This window comes from Solanum tuberosum, unplaced genomic scaffold, assembly GCF_000226075.1.
Source record: "Solanum tuberosum cultivar DM 1-3 516 R44 unplaced genomic scaffold, SolTub_3.0 scf00096, whole genome shotgun sequence".
Lineage (NCBI taxonomy): Eukaryota > Viridiplantae > Streptophyta > Magnoliopsida > Solanales > Solanaceae > Solanum > Solanum tuberosum.
The window spans coordinates 440,375-462,919 of record NW_006239025.1 but is presented as its reverse complement, the minus strand read 5'-3'; the positions used below and the strand labels follow the sequence as shown (position 1 = coordinate 462,919).

Here is a 22,545-nt window from a genome sequence, read left to right as displayed (position 1 = left end):
ACTCAAGTAAATAAAAGTATTCAAAGAATAATATACGACCATATACAAGAATTTTATCAAGTTAAAGAGAAAATAGGTAGTAGACTTTATTTAATAACTCAAAAATTGTTGTTATTTTTTAAGGTTCTGATCATACAAAATATATTAACATGTTAATGATCGTTGTAAAATATTAGATTGAAGCGATTATGAGTGCATAGTGGTGATGTTATTGTTCAAGTATATATACAGTTGTAGTAAAAGAGCCATTGTGAGGATACATCCTGCCACATGAATTTATGTATTTGAATGATAATTCATCTGTAGTTGTACCATAGAGCATCAATTTCAATTTCGCCCTTTTTTTTAAAAATGACAGCTTTCTGAATTTGAAAATAATATAACTTATTTTTTTAACTTTTTTACACTTACCGAAAAAATATTTCTATAATCATACACATACATTAATCCTTTTACACGCTACCCTATCCACATTGACAATATCTTTATCAGAAATGAGGGTATGGCTAACTTTTATCGCGAGCTAATTTCAGCACTTTTCATTAGAAAAATAATTACTATCGTCAGCTGGTGCTTTTGAGTTTGGAGTTTGCCCCGAGTACTTTCATCAAATGATACATGTGGGTTGAGTCATTCTCATCTCAAGTGTGTGCCCCAATTCGGCCTAGCTGAACAAGAAGAGAGAATGCATGAAGTAACAATCCAATTAATCAAAGAACTTTTAGTTAACATACAGGTTGAAAACCTTGCCTAACCTCTCACCACAATAGTGAAACCACTTCTTTTTATAAAATAAAAAAAAAAACAGAACTCATCCATGGGTGTGTAATTGGTAGACAATTACTCAGGTTCGAATTCTTTTCTTCTCATCTGTCCATTTGGTGGACAGTTACACAATACTACACTGGGTGGGAAGTTGCAGGTACCCGAAACTAGTTGATTTCGGTATGCCCAAGTTGGCCCGTGCACTACGATTATACAAAAGAAAACAAAGACAAGCGACAAGGATGAATAGAGAAAGTGAAATGTTATTTACTATAGGTACCAAAGAGGAAGGAAAAATCAACAAGCTAACTAACAATATGTCAAAGTGTCATTTACAACATCTTCAGGAAGTTGCAACACCGAGGTTAGCACTAAAAACATAAAAAGCTTGTTACTATTACATCGAGCAATAAAAACGCCCAATCAAAGGATAAATTCTAACAGAAAAATAGAGCTTTAAATTACAATTTGCAAAGAAAAAGCAGAAAGAAAAATCTTTAATTAGGAAAACCCCCAAAATAATTGAATCAGAGGACGAAATTACAGATGTCCTCAAAATGATATGTACACATAATCAAAATAATTCAGGAACAAACAACATTGGAGAAGGCAAAATTTTGAAACAATAATCTAACCTCAATGTTTAGGAATTTTGATCTCGAGAAGCATGCCCTTGCCATCTGCAATTGAAAGGTCGAACTTGTTTAGGACGACATGCGTAGCAAATGCTTCAACCTTAGTTAGATAGATGCATGTCGTAATATGCATTTCATATTTCTAGATATATAAAGCATAATAATTTTCCATCCAATACTGTGACATCACTTAATGAATAGTCTGGCATTAGACTAAAGAGGCTCAAAATAATCGTGAAACGGAGGAAAAATAGATGTAAATTCTTACATCCAGTCTCTCATCTTGGCTCTCGCAATTTAAAAATAGGCATGTTTTGATGAGGAATTTATTTGGTGCCTCGGTAATTTTTTCACAGCACTACAAGAACTTAATATTTGATGACATTTTAGACAAACCTTGAAAGCAAGAACCTCGCCAGTGGACTCAAATTGGCATTTGAATTAAGCTCTTTACTCTGCTGCTTTTTTTTGCTATCAGACTCGGTACTTGTACTCTCTGTTTCGATCTTTCCCTTTGAAAAGATGCGACCAGCCAGGTCTTGCAGATCTTTCAAAGACGGATCCTTTGCACTGCAATGGGATTCAACTCTCTTGAGACAAGCTATTATTAACAAATACATTTAAGTTATATTTCAAGGGTAGCATAATGTGGACTAACTAATAACCTTGCTAGTCGCTGAAGCAACCTAGTCATGAACAGATCGCAAGAACCAGCCTTCATGCGCTCCATATCCATAAAGGAGCCGACCATCGCCTGCATGAGTGAACCATCTGTTTCACTGGTAGCAGCCTACACACCAAGATAAATGAAGAGAAGGTGAGAAAATTATCAGAAGAGCAATTATGTGCTAGGCTTTTGACTTTTGAGCCTGATAGAAGTAAATAAAGGGCAGTCTGGTGCACAAAGCATCCCACGTTCACGCAGGGTCCGGAGAAGGGCCACACCCTTGGGGTGTGATGTAGACAGCCTACCCTAATGCAAGCATTAGTGGTTGCTTCCACATCTGGTAGAACATCAACTGCCTTCACGTTAGGTGAAAAGCCAACAGTATGTGTTTCTTGAAAGATAAAAACGATTCAGGTCAAATCTATTAGGTTCACTCTCAATTTTTCGATCACAAGATATCTCAGATCACATCAGACCATACCACCACTATTTCAATGACAATATAGATAAAAAGTAAGGGAAAAAGGACAGATATACCCCCAACTATCGTAATTGGTATGCAGATACTTTCTGTCATACTTTTGGGACATTGGCGCCCCTACCGTCCAAAAACTAGAGCATATATGCCCTTCACTCTAGCAGAAGACTAAATAGGGACACGTGGCGCAATCTTATCCGTCGATCCGATATTTAATAAATGTCGGATCGGTGGATAAGATTATGACACGTGTATGTCTGTTAGTATAAAGGGTATATATACTCTAGTTTTTGGACGGCAGGGGCACCTATGTCCCAAAAGTATGACGGAAGGTATATGTATACCATTTATTGTTCATCTTAGTATGCAATCAACAATACATAGGTTTTTCCTAATTTCAGCTTAAGAAATCTAGATTTTTCTGGCAATAATAGTTCTTTGCAGAAATTTTCTGAATTACTGCAGTTAAAAAAAAAAAATCTGCCAAATAGCCGATTATAAGTCCTTTTATGAGTCTAGATACGATAATCCCTTTCTTATCCTAGTCTAGCCAAGAGTTTTTTTAATCAATATCTTAGTCTAGATAGTCTGATTTTATACAAGTACAAGTATTTGGTTCCAAATTCATCAATGAATACTTCTTGTTAAGATGAGTTCGTTGAAGTCTACCAGTGCCATTGTAGTGCGCTCAATTATAAACATATCAGCAATTACAATGTCCTATTATCGTTACACTCTCTTTGGATTGTTTAATGCAATTCTAACCTAGTAGTGATGCCTAAACCACCTAGGAATTGATTTTTATGGTTAGTTGAACTTTTGATTTTTGCCACCATTTTCCAGCCTTACTTTCTCATCTTTCTTCAGCTCTTTTCATACTAATACAACTCAATGGCATTATTCTATTAAAAACCCTTTTATCCCAAAAAATTTTGAACCCTTTCCGTTTCAAATATGCGCTGTTTGAAGCCCCAGAAAGTGCTGGAAATCAGGCCTACAACAAAGGTTTGTGATGGAAAAAGGACCAGCAGCACATAGTCTAGTATGCATACAGATATGAATGTATCACAATCTAAACAAGCATAGCTCAACAGACCTCAACTTCATCTAGCATGACTCCCATAAAATATCACCCATAAGAGATCTAAGGTAACTTAAAGCTCAAGCCGTACCTCTTTTAATGAAGGAATAAGGAGAACAGATAAGGTGGCAGATGAAGGTGCAGGATATGTTCTCGCACCATCTTCTTCATCACTTGTATGGCGTGATCTTGAAAACGCCTTCTGTGCATCAAGATAATCACGCGAGTGCCTGGAAAAATTATGGTGCTTCAGAGAAGAAATGGTGAAACTAGGATAAACCAACTTCAGACCATCTTTCAGCTTCAAAAACTTGTGTACCTAGAAGAATCAGAGCTCATTGTAGATTGTTCTGTTTTATTTTCTAGCCCATCACGTTGCACCTTGCCCAATTTTGATCTGTCTCTAACATTTCCCTTCTTCAGTCCTGCTAGCATGGCCGCCTTGGCCTAAAAAAGTTCACATCTAATAAGCTTTATGCAACAAACCACGGAAAGATGTCATATTGGTTGGACTTTTAACATAATTAGATTAATAAATCAGAACTAAAGAGTGGAAAAAATATGCAAGTTTGTTAAATGTAAGAAGAAATCCCAACCTAATGAATAAACTATTGCTAGAATGAAGTTTTATATATGATCCTTTCTTGATAAAAGTTCTACACATTTTCCGTCTTTATTATCCTTGTGGCCATCCCTATACCTAGTTCAAAGTCTAGTAGTACAAAAATCAACCCACAGATTTCAACATACTTTAGAGCCGAGGGTCTATCTGAAACAACCTCTCTACCTACCAAGGTGGGGGTAAGGCCCGTGTACACACTACCCTCCCCTGACCACACTTGTGGTTGTGGGATTACACTTGGTATGTTGTTGTTGGATTTTAGCATATTTTAATTAAGACAAATTTTCCATAAATGGAAACCAGCTTGAATTAAGAATTCTGAAGTGAGATACCTCTGCAAGGTTTGCTGAGCTGTCTTCAAGTGATGCACTTGAAGATCTCTCTTGATTTCCTAACCGAGATTTTGGCGTTCGAGGAGAATCTGGGTCATCATGACGTCCACGATAAACTACAGTGCCACTGGAAGAAGCATCCTCAAAAGAAGCAAGTGTGCTACTGGACTGCAAAGTGAATTGACACCAGTAGTCAATGGCAAATATGCCAAAAAGATTGGCAGATGAGTGTAAAGAAATTGTGGTAGAAAAGCTGACAATACCAGGGAGCTCTGGTCACTGAATAGAGAAGTGGATTGGATTCCTCTTGGAGATCTCACAACCACAGTTCCAGTACCACTCACCGACAACTCCTCCTGTAAATTGAAGATTAGAACAGAGTCGCAAGAAGAAACTAGCAGAAAAAAAATATGCAAAGAGCAATGTTGAACAGTTTTTGTCAATACTTCTGATTCTTAAAATATCAAGATCAAACATGCTAAACTGCCAACAATAAAGCTCAAACATGCTAGAATGCCAACAATAGAGCTCTTTACTTTCCTTTTTAATTTTTATATTGCTTTTTTTGGGAGATCTGTAAGGTTAAGTAGAGATTTCTCTTAGCCACAGGAAGAATTTGCACAAGCTTGATGCATTTGATGTAGCTATTTCATTGGCTAATAGTGCAGTGCACTAGAACTTGTTGAAGATGACAGGATTCATCCACCTTTTATTTCAAGTGTGTCGCAATATTTTAGTGCATGAAGAGCACTGTAAAACCACCTAAATAAGGTCATCCTGACAGTAAAAGCCTAACATGCTGCCACATTGCAGAATCAATTACTGTATTTTCGGATGTCTTGAGTACACATACGTTCTCCTGCAACTTGGATCTGTAATCATATTTTCTCCTTCGTACAAGCTTCTAAATTTCAGGAAAGGATATGAAATAGGATATGAAGTAGGTAGACACAGATGGAAGTATGCACATTCATATAGAAAAATACACTTATAGAGAACAAAGCAATACATCTTCATGAGAATAATCTCCTTTCTCGATGTTTACATCTCCGCCATCCTTTTGGTTGAAACCCTCTGATGAAGTATAATGGACAGTTCCAGAAGCAGAGGACCAATTGCTACCACTGTCCAGATTTTTTCTTGAAGCAGGTTGATTCAATGGAACTTCTGGTTTCCTATCTCTAACCTGCGGTGGTTTCACACTTCGGACAGTTCCAGTACTAGATGATCCTCCAATGCTGAAGTCCCATCCAGCAGTTTTTAGGGTTTTCCCCTGGCCACTGTAAAGGTAAAACTCAGCCAAGAATCACCACAGATAACAGTAAAGCTTACCAAGAGGTTTCACTAACCTGACTTTAACAGTGTCTTCAGTACCCACATCTCTTGTCACCTTAACGGTGCCCGATGCTTCCCCTACAGGTTTCTGTCCATTCCTAGGAGAATCCATATCATCCTTTATTTGAAACTTGGGGCGCTCCCTGCAAGAAACACACGTAATTTTTTTTTGGGAAAAAAATACATTGGTTGACCCTGTATCATTAAGCAAACAATCCTTATATTCTACCCACTAACTAGTCAAAAAAAGGTATACCAATATATCATTTACTCCCTTCTTTTTTTACAGGACATTAGTTTCTCCTTTTTATCCCAAAATTTTATGCATTTGACTTTGGAACAATTGCTGAGAAAGAAAATTTGAATAATGAATATTTTAATGCTAACAAAGGGAAAGATGCAGGTCAGACCTTTCTGCTTTTCTGGTCTTAAAGTCATCTTGTGAAATATTAAAGTGGGACTCGATTAATTTTGTTCGCATGAGATAAAAATTACCACCTTAGAAGTAGATATTATTTTGGGAAAGTGGAAAAATATCTATTTAATGGAGTATTACAGAATCAAATGATACCGAGTATAGCAACACACAAAGCCTTGAACTCCTTTAACCAAAGCAAACCATGCAAAGAATAGGTGTAGGTGTACAAAATGTCAGGAAGTGGGATGCACCTGATTCTCTCCAACAGTCTAGGGCTTTTTCTTGCATTCCTTATAAAACGGTGCTTCAGCAGTTCCTTTGCACTTGGCCTCTAGGATCAATAGAAAGCATAGAATAAGAGAAAAAAATCTAATCATAACAAAGATATATATATCACTCAACACAATAAGAGTTTGACAACTTTAATCAGGAAAACCGTCGCATAGAATTTTTTCCTGATAAATTCAGTGTTCGCAGAGATAGAAGACGAATAAAAAGGCTTAGGTTAAAATGTGTAGATCATTCATACAGCATTATGCTTCTACTAGTGACGATCCATAGTGTCTTAAATTGGCTTACACTAGAACCCAAATTTTGAGGTGCTTGTAGTAATTACCAATTGTAAAATGTCCAAACACCAAGACTAATGATTATATAAACCCATAGGTCATACACAAACAGTTTCCTTCTTAGACCCTTAGAATGAAGTGACTCATAAGAATGTATCAAGTGAATTGGTAATATTATCTACGCATCTAAGGATATATAGGCACCTATATTAGATGTACCATCACGAACACATCTTGAAGTGCTTTAACATTTGGGCAATGGCTCGCTCTCCATATAAAGCACTAACAATGGAGGATAAATTATTTAGCACAGCAAACTACAGCTGTCAGCAAGTAGTCCTAGGTTGTCCACACCACTTTTTCAGCTTATTCCCAATGTCACACTTTTGTATATAATACAGATCGGAAATGTCTTGGAGAGATTGGAGTAGGATGGCCTATCAAGCTACTTAATGCTATAATAAGAAGTGGCAAGATACCCAACAAATGAGGAAGAGTACCCTAATTCCAATATATGTGGACACAGTAGATATTTCAAGTCGTGCGAACTATCATGGCATTCAACTTATGACCCATCAGATGAAACTTTAGGAAAGAGTGATAGACTTGGGGACACTACAAGAGTAACCGAGAAGCAGTCTGGATTATGACAGGTAATTCTATAACGTGCTACATTCTTTGGTAAGAGACAGATAGAAATTTATTGCGAGATGAAAAACAATCTATATGTGGTGTTAATTGACCTAGAGTCCTAGATAAAGCATATCATAGAGCACAGGCAAATCCTTTGAAGGGTATTGGAGAAGAAAGAAATTCATATTAAATATATGATGTTATAAAGGATACGTACGGAGTCGTCACTGTGAGAATAGTAGGAGATACAATGAAGTTTTCATAACCGTGAGTGCACACTAGGGATCGGCATCGAGCTCGTACTTGGTTACCCTATTAATGGATGAGCTAATTAACAAAAACGGACATTGAGGTCCTATGGTGTTACTATCTACCGAAGATATTGTACTAAATTGCCGAAACCAGGGTGTCAACCAGAATCTTGAACTGTGGAGAAGAACTCTCAAGAGTAAATGTTTTAGGATATGAACAAGACTAAATATGTGCACTATAAATTTAAACAACATAAGAGCAATGTTGAGGTGAGATTAAATGGTATTCTAATGCCTAAATGCAAAAAGTTCATATATCTATGCTCAACTTTCCAAGAGAATGGAAATGAAGAGTGAAGGAGTTCAAAAAGAACGAGGTAGACATAAAACCACATAGAAGAATGTTGTCTCAGTCCTCTCGGAATATCTACAATTTCCGGAAACCATGAAGGCTCAAGGAAAAATAGGGAACAATAGAAGAAAAAGATCTATAAAGGTGATACAAATTAGTAAGGAACTTGTCATATGTTATGTTTTCTAGAAGCCTTTTAGTCATGTTAGAGATTTATATCCAAATAAAAATGTAGAGTTTACTTATCAAGTGATATTTGTAGATAACCATATTAATATTATTTACGTAGGTTCTCTAATTTTTGGCATATGGCTCATAATGCGGGAGTTTTTCCACGTTACTAAAATTATTTACCTACACTATAGAGAACTTCTAGAACTTTTTATTATTATTTTATATAATATGGGTCTAGATGAACTTAGATTGAGTGACACAATCAATGAAGATCCATAGCTTTCGACCAATGTGTAACTGCTGTATACTGAAAGCCCTGGTTGTTCAAAAGCACCTACTCTTTCTGGACCAACTTCTACTTAAAAGAATAGAACTCCAACTCTTTTCTTTGCATGGATAGAGAAACACTTATAGGCACATGGAAGTATGATAATAGTCAGGCACAAAACGGAAACAAAGACGTTGAGAGAGAAAAAAAAACAAGGGGATTGGCAGCACAAAAAGTGGAACCTACCTCAGCAGGGCTCTTCTTCAAACACAGGGACACGATTTCTTTGAGAGGACGAGAAAAGTGTTCCTCTAGCTGCACAATAACAGAAAAGATAGTAAACACTACCTCTTATAGAACAAAAGAGTATCACGAAATTCTAATATTTCAGTTTTTAGAAAAATTGAGTATCACAAAAAAAGAAGAGACTTGTAAATCAAAGGTGGATAAACAAAATAATTGGAAAATCTAAAATATTGAACTGGCAAAAGTATAACCTGGGGAGGATTTTCTCGAGGTATGATAAAAAGTACTCTCATGGGGTGCAAATCAGCAAGTGGGGGTTCCCCTTTGGCCATCTCAATTGCAGTTATACCAAGTGACCAAATATCAGCCTGTACAGAAGAAAAAGCTCTTAGTAGTTGGCCCAAACCTTAAGCAAGAGTATACAAAGAAAAACTAATACAGGAGTTTCAACAAGAATCATTTCTATCAGCAATTGAAGGGATTAAGATTAAGAGCTACACACGGAGGAACCGGAAGAAGGAAGAAAGGAACAATTAGATGAAGGGAAATGGACTCCATATATTTCTGCAGTTCAAGAGATACCTTCTCATTGTATCCGTCTGAGTTCTGAATTACTTCAGGTGCCATCCAGAATGGTGTTCCTACAAATGTCTGCAAACATTAATTACATTAGCATAACTTGCTGACTTGATCTTACTTCTAACCGACAATATCCAATGCAACTTCCAGCAAACATATGGCATGTAACCCAAAGACCTCTATAACTACTCAACAAGAAATGATACTGCAGTCAGCAGTGTGATTGAGCAAAAAAGTTAAAAGTCTGCTTGTCAAAAAAACAAATTCCGCAAGTATAGCAAATTGTACCTTTCTCCTAGAGATTGTCCTTGTCAGCTGTGCAGAAACGCCAAAATCTGCTACCTGTGGAAGAGCAGATCAGAAAACAAGAAACACACCGACATGATAGTAACCAATAGTTACCTTCCTCTCAGATATAATTTGAAACATAATAAAGGATCAAGTTAATATACCTTCACATCACCATTTTCTGACAGCAAGATATTAGCCGCTGCAAAAACATCGAACCTACGTCATTTCCACAATTGAAAAGGGGGTAGTGGGCCTCAGACTGAAAAATAAGTTGTTAGCAACTAAGAGAAGAAGCAGTTAGCAAATTGAGACAACTTCCAATCCGAGGAATAATATAATTTATAAAAACAGATCTCAACTGCTGCAGTTTAACACCTAGAAGCATCTAAATTCCAAAATGTGGTATCCTCATGGCAAAAACTGATTATCAAGTTTGGCCCGCCCATTGATACAAAATCTAAAGCTCTGGCCAACATTTTAGCAAATAAAACTGAAGATAAAAAAGTAAGGTAGAAATGGCCCATGGATAATACCAATGTAGATATCTCCAGGCTATCAATATTTAGCTACAAAGAGAACAATGAACCTTTGATATCGCGATGAATTTTTCCTTCGGAGTGGAGGTATTCAATAGCATGAAGCAAATCACGTAAAATGCATGCAATAGACATTTCATCCAATGGCTGATTTGGTTGAATCTGCAGAAACAATATCTAGGTAAGTATACAGAGAAGAGTTCATCAAATACATGACTGACATCTTGCTTCTGGTGGACCAACGTGTCTTAGTGAAACAAAACTAACACACCTATAATTTTTCCTTCATCAAAAATATTATTTTTTTTAAAAATACACATGTATAATACGTGGTCTGGAATGTAATAGTGTGGCTGGAGGTGCTGAACACCAACAGATATGTCAGCCTAAATAACAAAAAAAAAAAGATAATTGCACTTTGCTGTACAATACTATGAAATGCTTAGGTCTTGGTGCAAGGTACCTTGATTGAAGAAGCTTTGGGGAGAGCGGAACACAATAGTGTTTGGAGTAATCAAAATTTCCAGATTCAGAGTATTTTGCAAGCTTTTATCCATTTATGCAGCACTAACCATCTTTGCTCTTGTATATATAATTAAATGAACTTGGCCAGGAATGTTGTCATAACTGGATATTCTCAGTACTCATGGCATATAGGCTCTTCCTCGTTGGAAAAGCAATTATTTATCGCCAAAACCCCAACCCAAAAAAAGGTATGCAGAACAGGTATAAGCAAAACAAAGTTGAGTGGTTGACATGTGATTATATTCCCTTTAGGTTTAGCAATTCAAAGAGTAAAAGTAACACAACCCATAGGAGGTATAAGTTTTTAATCAAAATAGCATTGGCAGTGGAGTATCATAGACTAACTCAACAAATTTGGCTAAGGAAGGTTTTAAAAGTCAAGCTCTACGTTTGACAATGGTCCAGCTGATCCCTGAAACAAGAAATGTTTAGCATTGTGCAGCCAAAGCTTGGTAAGATCTAGTGATAGCTAAGGGCCATATAGTGAGTTGAGATGGATGTTATACTACGGTACAAAGACATTCACTTTCTTCGATTAATCATCAAGATACTATAAGGTTTTGAGGCTGTCATTCTATCCCTCAATTAAATAAGTTCTACATCTGAATTCTATTGAATTGATAGTCAATATATTTTTTAGGTCTAGAGGCCATTATTCTATCCCTCAATACAACAACAACAAAAACAACAACCCAGTGTAATCTCACAAGCTCAATTATATAAGTCCCAAATTTGGTAACTGCACTACAATTCATTTTAAGTTCATCCCCACCAGTCAACGCAGGATTTGCCTTGAGTTACCAAACTTACTATTTCCTTTATAAGCTTTACCAGAATGAAATAGATTTTCCTTCAATAAGTAGAATAAGATTCAAAAACTTCAAATGTCTGTCAGATCAAGTCAGGAACCTCCAATGCTGATACATGCAGACAGAATGAGAGAAACCATAGAACTATCTCTTTTTTCTGGGATAAGTAATAGATAACCTTAAACTATCTCATATCATTGATTTCCTCTCACCTCAACATACCCAGCACAAAAACTAGAGCTACTCGTGTTGTATAATACATAGAGGGAAGTAGAAACAACATATTACACAGATTTGACTGCAAGATTTTGGGACCGCATTCAAAATGCTTTGTGCAGAAGTCACCACCTAAGTAGCAGTTACCCATTATATTTACACTTGTACACATAACATCTTGTATTAAACACCCCGTCTCACAGTCAAAGTTAATCCCATTATTTTATGATGAATATTCAATCTGTATCCAGGATAATTGTTTAGCTAGGGCAGAAAGGTTGGCATTATCTTAGATATTTCCACTTACTAAATCGGCAACTGAGCCACCAGCCATGTATTCCATTATTATCCATAGCTTAGTTTGGTGCAGGTATGACCCATAGTACTCCGTAATATAGGGAGACCGACATTGTGATAAAACTGCAATTTCCTGAAAAAAAGTCATCCAATAAAACCCTGCTCACTTAATGTTCTAATATAATCACCAATGAGTAACATAAGTCCATAAAAATGTGAACATACCTTTTGGATATCCTCAACTTCATCCTCTCTGAATGACAATGATAAAAAGGCATTTCAGATTAAACTAGAACTGTAACGAAGTTTATAACAAGGACAGAACTTAACAAGAAATATGCAATGAAGCAATTTTATTGTATGAAACTTTAGTTTCATGTTCTCCACCCAGCTTAGACTGCTTTATGCAACTAGAACCATTTATACACAAGTTTTTTTATGAAAGGTCACACAAATGGCAAAAGTATTTCCGTCGATGTCTAAGCGGTGATGAATCAGAAAACCTTGGAAGTTAAGTGTGCTTCAACTACCCCAAAAAAATTGAGGGAATTCATGGACTTCCAGTACAATCTTTTTAACTTTTTACAAAGGCACAGTTCAAATGTTAGGGACTAAATGTTAGGTTGGTCAGTCTATCCACCACAAAGACCACTACAATTCAAGCTCTAATCAAGTAGATCAAAGTAAAGACTATTGGAAACAACTTCCATAACAAATATATGGAAAGGAAGCTTTCGACTCATCATGCTTTTAAACTAGCTAGAGAAAAATATGTAGAGACCTGAAGATAATCATATTAGAACAGTTGCACTGATTGTGCTACCATTGAATCAATATATATATTCTCCTGTATGGATTGTACTAGAATAATCGATTTTCCAACCTACTTGGCAAAATTGACAAAAGATGATAGAGCTCATAATTTATCAACCTATTTAGAAGTTCTGCCAAGGGAATCTAGTCTCATTTCTATATCCTTGACTGATTATTCTCACAATAGAAACATAACTTAAAAGTGCATGAAAATAATCTATGGACCAGATGATATACAAAATATGCAGAACAAGGGTAAAATACAACATTGCAGCTTCCATATAAACTATCATTGTACTCTCTCTCCATGGAGAAGGAGAGTAAATGAACACTAGCTCCTGCCAAAAAACATCATGGAGAACATAACTTCAAACTCCAAGAAAAGTACTCAAGGCCATATACTCACGATTCTTCCAGATCAATAACCTTGATTGCAACTTCTTTGTTTAATTCCTTATCAAACCTGCAAATCAAGAAAATTAAAATGATGCTATCTCAACAACAAAATTTAATGTCAAGCTGGTGGAAATAACAAAGAAAAAGTTAAAACTTTCATTGCTAGAATAGCTTTCACTAAGTCTAGACATGAGTTTCTCAGATATTCAGAAATATTTATCGCTATTATCATACTATTGTATATCTCTTACCAAAGGACAGGCTATTACACTTATTCCCCGTTTGCATAGCTACAGACGAAGACACTGATTGCGATTAGGGACCATGCAGAACAGACTAGATTTTGCTTATCCACCTAATAAAGGATGGCCTTCAAGTTCGTTATCAAAAAGAATGGCATTCAAGTCCCACGAGCTGTTAGAAAGATTCTTACCGAAAATGGCATTTAACCTATTTCTACTGGCAATAGGTTAAATGTCCTTCTTTTGGTTACAGAGAATTAGCTTACTTCAAGAGATTATCTAGAACTCTGGTCTCACCAAGAAGACAATATCCAGCTATTACAAAAGACGAAATAAGAAATCCAGTACTAGAATTCGTATGTTATTTTCCCCTATAAACTTCAAATCGCAATTCCTCCATATTACAATCATCATATATCAAAGTCCTTAATCTACTAATTTATAAAGCCTCTCTACCTTCACAGGGTAGGGGTAAGGTACGTGTTACACTGGGTATGTTGTTGTGTGAAAAAAATGAATTTATTTCTGCAAAATCCTATACATCATAGTAGTTGTTCATAATCACTTAATCATTCGAATGTGAGAAAGGTTATCAACAGTGTTAGACACACACATGCTTACATCCCTTCCAAATCTATGGCACATCTTCTACTTTGAACATCAAGATATTTGACACACTTCCCTTTATCAAAAAGATATTCGACACACTTCAGCGGATAATACTACTCGTACACACCAGTAAACAGTCATAAAATTAACCATTCTGGAATATTTTCCTTCTCAAATCCACTTTAATACAAATTTAGACAAAGGATGCAAGTAGCACATAGAAAATGTGCTGAGAAAATTGTCGTATGTGATGATTTGTCTATGTTCTAAGGCAAATTTAAATGTTGTTACATAGGTGCAACAACTTAAAACAATTAAAGGTGCTGAAAATGGATAAAGGATGCCTGAAATAACAAGGAAGTTGTTTCAAAAACCTTACAATCTCTTAGAATTAATGCAGATTTATCAAAGAACAAAGCATAATGAAAATGAAGGATTCATACACGCACATTCAACTAGTTATAATTAAGGTTTAGTTGTTATCATTAAATGTAGCCGAGAGTATATTTTGTAGCGTGACTTGATCATTTGTTTTAACCCCAAATGTTTAAATATATCGGCCTTTTTTCAATTCACCTCAAATGTGCAAGTATGGTCAATAATGGACGGGTCAAATCGGACTAAGTAGAAATATGTATTATGATAAAATCTGTCTAATATTTGCTTGGTCACTATTGAATACCAAATATGTGTTGTGTAACAATTGTCAATTGGGTTGAAATGTTCTAGATAACGCAAGAGAGAACTTATGACCTAGCAGATGGAGAGGGATTCGAACCTCCGGCTATGCAAGTTAACATAAAAGACACATTTATAAGTTTTTCCCTGCCTCACTAGGGGCTAGGGCACACCGAGTCCCAAAAGCAAATATCATATCTTGACGTGTGTACCGTCCTGGTATCCCTCAGAAGATTAATTACATAATGGCTTGTGTAAAGAAACTGAGAGATGTCACACTCTTTAGTATTCCTGCTATCCTGGCGGGAAGGAAGAGAGCATTACGAGTTGCCCTATTTGAGATAGTTTCCTTCTATTGGTTCTTTTTTTGCTGGAGAATCAACTTTTTATGTACTTTTAGTTTAGAATTCAAGTAACAAGTGAAGAAACAATTTATTGCTTTATACTTTTTAGATTTAAGTTGTTTATACTGGTACTGTAAAAGAAAAATTTTATACCAGGTTATCCAGTTACAACTTGCACGTGACTATACATAGTAAGTATTAGTCGGTATATTAAAAAACAAAGTAAGTGAAATGCTACTACGTATTAATTTACACTAATTGTGATACAGTCAAGTATACAACTTACATCCATATTATTCTATCGCATTTCAGCCAAAAAAGTTTTGCTAGATTAATTTGAACCCAATATACTATGACTTGGTTACCAAAGTTTACGAACAATACCCAGTAGGAAAGTTTATGGGCCAATATGGATAGAAGTTGCTCTGGCACAAATCAGTGATAAAAAGACTGGTGGACTCAATAAACCTATTTTCCAAATACATGCCATCACTCAAGTGGGCTGGAAGGCTTTAGTCCAGTACCTCCATTACTTAATTGTTACTACTAGCATTTACGACAATTTAGTCTTAAACCATTTTTTCTTTAAGAAAACACGTGTATAACATCCCATAGGTTTGTTCTTTGAGACAATGAGTGGTTAATGCTCTGTATATGGACGTCAGCTCGCTTTAAATTCAAAGTTTCCACGTGGAATTCCACTTGCAAATAAATTTAAAATTCGTGATCCGTTTCTATTAAAAGGTATAACTAAGTTTCTATTAAAAAGGAAAAGTTTTTAGTAGCACGAAACAGGACAGAATTGAGTGGCATGGACGTGGAAGATTCATATTATTTGCCCAAACTAATTTGAAATAGAAGTGTAACTGATTGATTCACAATGCCTAGTAACAAAAGCAAGATGGAAACACAATAACAAAATAAACATTTTAATCCTTACCCTTTATAGACGTCACCAAATGAGCCTCTTCCAATGAGCTCCAGATCACTAAATCTAGATCCTGAAGCTTCAATAAGAGCAGCTGCATCAGCCATTTTTATACACAACTACCTTTTTTCCTTCACACTCTCAGTAGATGAAGTGAAGCCAGCATCCCCTAGCTTGCACTTCTCATTCAACAACTCCTCTCAGTAAATGTTTAACAAATTCATAAAATGTGGCCACTCAATCTCACTCTCTGGCACGGAAAATCAATCTGAAAAAACATTAACTACTTAAATTAACCAATAATAACACAAAATTTAAGATTCACACTACAAACAATTAAACACACATAAATACGCGAAATGAAGCTAAATTTGAGATCTGCAAAGCATAAAAAACAACACTGAATCCAAAATGCAAGAAACTTAAGGATAATACTTCGTTAGGTAAAGTGGAAGACGATAACAATGACAGTTCAGCAAATTCTAAATCGATAGCGAGACGGTGCCAAACTAAACATTGCAAAAACGAAAACAGCTATTACAAGGAAGAAAAATTACAAAAAAATTACTACAAAAACTGCTCGGATTTTTCCTAAATTATTTTCACCGAATCGAAGACTTACCTTTTTATGAATATAAATTCAGAACGGTCGATGGATGAGTAATTTCATGAGTAAATACATAAATTAGCAGGAGAATCCATAGATCTCTGTATCCCTTTTTGAGCGAAGATTGAAGTAATTTTCTGTTTCTGATACACAGGGGATCGAGCGAGAAGAAGGAATGTTGTTTCGTTTACTGTAATTCATTTATTGGGAGAAAAAAAATTATTTTTGCGTTGGACCGGTTTTTTGTGAACTGAACCGGGTTGTTTAGAGTCAAACCGGATTGTTCTTATTCGTTACGAGTTTCGTACTAGCTGGACTCTATTTCACATCGAGAAATGAGATTTGTTGCTTCTGCGTTTTTGTTCTTTTTTCCAGTTGGCTAAAGTTTTTTTTTTTAATTCTTTCGATATTTGATATTTGTATTGAAGCTCGAGTACAAGGAAAGAGTCTTTTTAAGGATTTTTTTCATACTCACGGCTCGAGCAACCTCATTCCCTACACGACATTCTTTGGTGGTAGTTGATTTTAAGTAAAATTTCTAATATTTTTAACAAATTGTTTTTGACATGGACTTCATCATTTAGTCGTATTTAATATATTATGTTTTCTTTTTTAATTCGTCATAAATGTACAAATTGATAATGGAATATGGATCAGAAGTCTAAACGGATTAAGTAGAAAATAATGTGAATGTTATGAACTTGAGATAAAACTTGTTTAGTATTTGTAATATTGACTTGACTGTTTTACTTGTATTATATAATGTGTTTTCTTTTTTAGTTCACTCTAAGTGTGTAAGTCGATAATAAACAAATTAAAAATCTAATAGAATTAAGTAGAAAGCATAATGTTATGGACTTAAAAGGTCAGGCATATTGCAAATTTTATATAAAGGTATATATATATATATATATATATTATGGACAACTCATCAAACTTTGAATAGGTCAGGCATGTTGCAAATTTTGGACCAATTTTGTAACCTCAAAAGAGAGAGAGGAAACCAAATGAACTTTTGAGTCCTATCAACACTTAGAGTATGTTTGGGTTGGTTTAAAAGTTGGTCAAATTTATTTTCAAGTTATTTTTAATTTTTTAAAGTGTTTGACATGGTTGAAAATAACCTAAAATAACTTTAAAAAAAAGTTAAAAATCAAAATATGTATCCCCTTACTTTTTATTTTCTAATTAAAAATCATTCTAAGTTTGACTTTTTTATTTTTTAACTTAAAACTACTTTTTAAGTCAATCCAAACGGCTCTTAGTTGGAAGATAATAAGGAGAAATAGGCAAAGTAGTCACTTTCTCAACTTCTAATCAAGCTTTAGCCCATATATGAATCGTTCCTAGAGTTTTCAACCTTTATAAGTTTATTTGTATGAATCGTTCCTAGAGTTTTCAAGCTCCGCTTCCACTTATTAAAGTTTTAAAGTTTAATACTATGTGTTGGAGTTGTTTCGTGTTTTAGCTAAAGATGTCTTTATTCAATTTTTGTTCATACATTAAAAATAACTATTTCCTAATTAAAATTATGGCTAAACTTTTAACTTTACAACCTCAATATGATGTACATTTAGTTGATTTACCAAGTTTTAGGAAATTTTATGGACTGATATGGAGTAGAAGACCATCAATAAGCCTCATTTCTCAATAGAGGCCCATCACCCAAGTGGGCTGGAAGGCTTTTAGTCTGTTACATCCAACACTCTATTTAGAATTGATTTCATTATAAACCATTAAAATCCTTAAGAAGAAATCACTTGAATGACATCCAAAATGTTTCATTCTTTCGAGACAATGCAACGGATCATTTGGTTGGTGGAATAATTAAGGATAATAATCTCGAGATATTCTTTAGAATTATTTTATCTTGTGTTAGGTAATAACAACATCAACAACAACATATCCAGTGAAGTGAGATGTAGGAAGGATAGAGTGTATACAAACCTTATTACTACCTTGAGATAGAGAGGTTATTTCCAACTTAGCTAGCATTTGGTAATAAGTATTATTTAATTTCATGAATTATTTTATCCCGTCATTTTAGTATAAATGGTGGGATAAGTTATCCCATATAGGGATGGCAATGGGGCGGAGCGGATGCGGGGTGAAGCGGGTTTAAGGTTGTGTGGGGTGAGTTGAAGTGGATTTTTTAAAAAACTACTGAAGGGCGGGGCGGGGCGGGTTGCGGGTATATGTGATTTTTTGTGGGTTTAAACTTAATTTTAATTTTTACATGATATTAGAGTGATACAACATTATTTATTAAGATAATTTCTATAAAGCTACTAAAATATTCAAAATAGTAAATGAAAATGGTTCAACAAAAAATAATTCAATATCTTACATGTTTCCCAATTGACCTCTAAAAAATAAAATTTTAAGTCACTATCATATTAAACTGATACAACTTAATGAAAAAATGATTTTATTTTTATGAATTATATTTTTAGTATCAAACTTAACTAGAAAAAGAAAATATTAAAAAAATTATGCGGGGTGGGTTCATGTGGAGCGGGTCTATGTGGGGTGGGGTAGGACGGGGCGGATTAAAAAATTTGCAGGTTACGCTCAACCCCTGCCCCGCCCCTCCCCATTGCCATCCCTAATCTCATATGAAAGGTGGGATAAAATAATCTCAATATGGGATGTTCTAACTCATGAAATATCATTATCTATCTCATCCCAGCAACCAAACGACTCTTGAGTAGTTAATGTTATGTACTATGTTTGTAGATCTCAACTCCCTTGGTGGATTAGTAAATTTAAAATTCTAAAAAGTCAAGCTTTTGTAAGAGCATATTGGCCGTTGCTCGTCGGTAATATGCAAGGTATACAATATATGATAGTAATAACATTGACATGACATGATTTTCTAACTCTTTATAAACTAGTATGCTTTTTTACTGGAGATGTTTATTTTTATACATAAGATATTTGAAAAGGATAATTACAAATGAATAAGAGAGATCTCATTTTTCACGCAAATATTTGTGATATGGCAAGAACATACATTCCGTTCCTATTCAAACATTTTAACATTTCCTTTCATATACACGTATATATGGTGTGAAATCCATGTCAATTTGATATACGTGCACTCATGGTTTATTATAACGTGCATTATAAACAAATAAACATAACAAGTGGTTATGAGAAAATCATTACACAATTTTCATTGCGACAAAATATTCCACACGTTGGAACTAAAGAGTCTTTGGCAGCACTATTAATTATATAAAACGTTTACCAAATATTAATTCTAATAGCGTGTTAAATGAAGAGCAACTTTCACCTATAACAAACACAAAAATCATATTTGTATTTTATAGCTATAGTTTGCATAATTGCTTTCCATAGCAAATTTTATATTTGCTATGGATCATCAAATTGCATAAATTAATGGGGGCATCAGATTTGTATTAAATCGTTGGCAGCCTCTCATTTGTATAAATCGCTGGCAGCCTCTCGTTTGTATAAATCGTTGGCAGCCTCTCAATTCAATTTTATGTGTTTGTATATCTGCATAAAATTTGAATTTGTATACAATTGAATCGAAATAAAACGTTTGTCTATCAAATCTCTCTCTCGCTTATACAAACACAAATTATACATTGTATTTTGTATAATCTGTGTTTGTATAAAACGAGAAAGAGAGAAAAACAAAAGAGAACTGTACAGGAGAAGATTTGTATTGTATAATTATAAGTGTATAAGACGAAGATATATGTATTTGCATGTGTATATACAATTTTTTCTCGCTTTATACAAACAGAAACACAATTTATACATTTGTGTTTGTATAAAGTGAGAGAGGCGAGGGAGAGACTGGTGAGCGAGAGAGGGAGAGTGACGAGCGAGAATTTCAGGGAGAGAGGCGAATGACAATAGTTTGCTACGGGTTACAATTAAATCAAATTGTGGTTATAACATTTAATTTGAATTAATAGTTTGCCATTATGTACAATTTTCCCTTTTTTTAATCTAAAAAATGACTTTTTCCTTTTGATATATGTTTATTTTAATTTTTCACACGACATTTTTAAAATTCGGTTAAGTTAAAATCAGCCTTAAATGATTCAAACACATTCAACACAATTTTTTTTAACATCTAACATCTTTGTACTTTCATATCATCATATGAATCAGTATATATTTATGAAGAGTGATCTCGTTTTCACTTTATAAGAAATTGTCCTTAAATAGGACTTGTAAATTAAAGAGGGAGAAAAACAGTGTAGGCTTATTTAGAACAAAACACAAACACACACACATTAATAAGTAATAACCAAAATCATTTATTCATTCTCTCGATTTATGTGACTATTTTTAGTTTTTTATATTTAGTACTAACAATTTAACTTTAAATTTTTCAGTTTACTCTTAATAAATTAATTATATAACCACTCAAAATATCTATAACTCATTTTAGGTTATAAGTTCTAAGTCTATCAAACATCAATATGTGAATTAAGACGAAAGTGTACTAAATAAGAGCATTTGACACTATAATCTATAAAGAAGGACAACCTGTTGCACTAAAACTCCCGTTATGTGGGGGATTCAAAAGGATCAAATAATAAGAGGTTATCGTACGCAATTTTACCACATATTTCTCCAACGACTTCTTTCCACAATTTGAACCTCATGATCTCCTAATCACGTGACATTAACTTTGCTAATAACTTGAAGCCTCTTTTTAAATTTGACACTACAATATAATCCCAAAATTTAAACTTTAAGGAGTCATTTGGTATAAGGTATAGGTATAATAATTTAAAGAATAAAATGTAGGATTATTTTATCCTGTGTGAAGGTATTAGATCATACTGGAATTATTATCCCTATCATATATACCTTAATGATGATATAAGTTATCTCATATATATTAGTATAAAATAACTTATTTCAAAATATTTAATCACAAAATAACTTGTTCCTAATTAAGCTTTCCAAAATAATTTTTCACGGAATAACTTGTTTTCAACCAAACGACCATAATTACTTATATTTGCCAACCTCAATTTGCTTGTGTGTAGCGCGTGAGGGAGAAATATTGACTGCTCCGCAATTCGTGCGCTACTCTTTTCTTTATGAGAAACGATGCACCGACTCACTGCCATCGCACGTGTGCACGTGACTCCTTAATCACTAATTTTACAGCTTTATTTTGATTAATTATAACATTAACCTTTTTCTTAAGAGTTGGAAAACTATTGTACAATTTTCCATTTCTTTTTTTTCCTTAAAATGATTGACATTCGACACACTCTCATTAAGAAAATCACCCATTCTTTTTTCACTCTGATGTTATATTATAAAATAAATAAATTTTAGCGATAATAAATATGTATTAACAAAGAATGTTAAAATTTTTACTGACATTCGTTAATTGCTATTAGATCCAATGTCGTTATAGAATTTAGGAACATCTACAAAGAGGGTTAGTTACCGCTAAAAATGTCACCAATTAAATGCCGCTAAAAAATAATTTTTATTTTAATGTATATAAATAATTTAAGGCACATTATCGATAAATAATAACTCAGATAGATTCTAATATGATACCATATAACAACATAAATTTTGGACCTAATTTAACTTTTTTTTAAAATTAAGTTCAAATCATATTAAGAAGACCACTTATCTCTTTTTTCATTTGAAATGGAAATTTTTAACGAGGATTAATCATTCTTTTTCACCACAATCATAAAACTTAAAAGAACCTTTCTTTCTAATTTCTATACTTTTGTTTTATCAAATTAATGCACGTCGTTTTCGAAACTCGACAAACGTGCAAAATAATAGATTGTGAAATCCAAAATGTTTATAAATATTTACCGATGAAT

The 22,545-nt window shown here is 34.2% G+C and overlaps 1 protein-coding gene across 1 annotated transcript; it reads right to left on the bottom strand.

The window, feature by feature from the left end:
* Window positions 1-363: 363 nt before the first annotated feature.
* On the bottom strand, window positions 364-16,886 carry LOC102595112 (serine/threonine-protein kinase sid1). Its single transcript, XM_006348205.2, has 22 exons — window positions 16,712-16,886; window positions 16,102-16,357; window positions 13,299-13,355; window positions 12,305-12,332; window positions 12,090-12,212; window positions 10,283-10,394; window positions 9,858-9,895; window positions 9,694-9,747; window positions 9,409-9,477; window positions 9,078-9,194; window positions 8,827-8,895; window positions 6,585-6,664; window positions 5,930-6,058; window positions 5,590-5,860; window positions 4,844-4,936; window positions 4,581-4,748; window positions 3,946-4,073; window positions 3,718-3,856; window positions 2,066-2,190; window positions 1,797-1,970; window positions 1,401-1,445; window positions 364-668 (listed from the first exon to the last, which is right to left on the bottom strand). The coding sequence occupies exons 2-21, from the start codon at window positions 16,194-16,196 to the stop codon at window positions 1,409-1,411; spliced, it is 2,106 nt and encodes a 701-aa protein (XP_006348267.1). The 5' UTR covers window positions 16,197-16,357; window positions 16,712-16,886; the 3' UTR covers window positions 364-668; window positions 1,401-1,408.
* Between the last annotated feature and the right edge of the window lie 5,659 nt (window positions 16,887-22,545).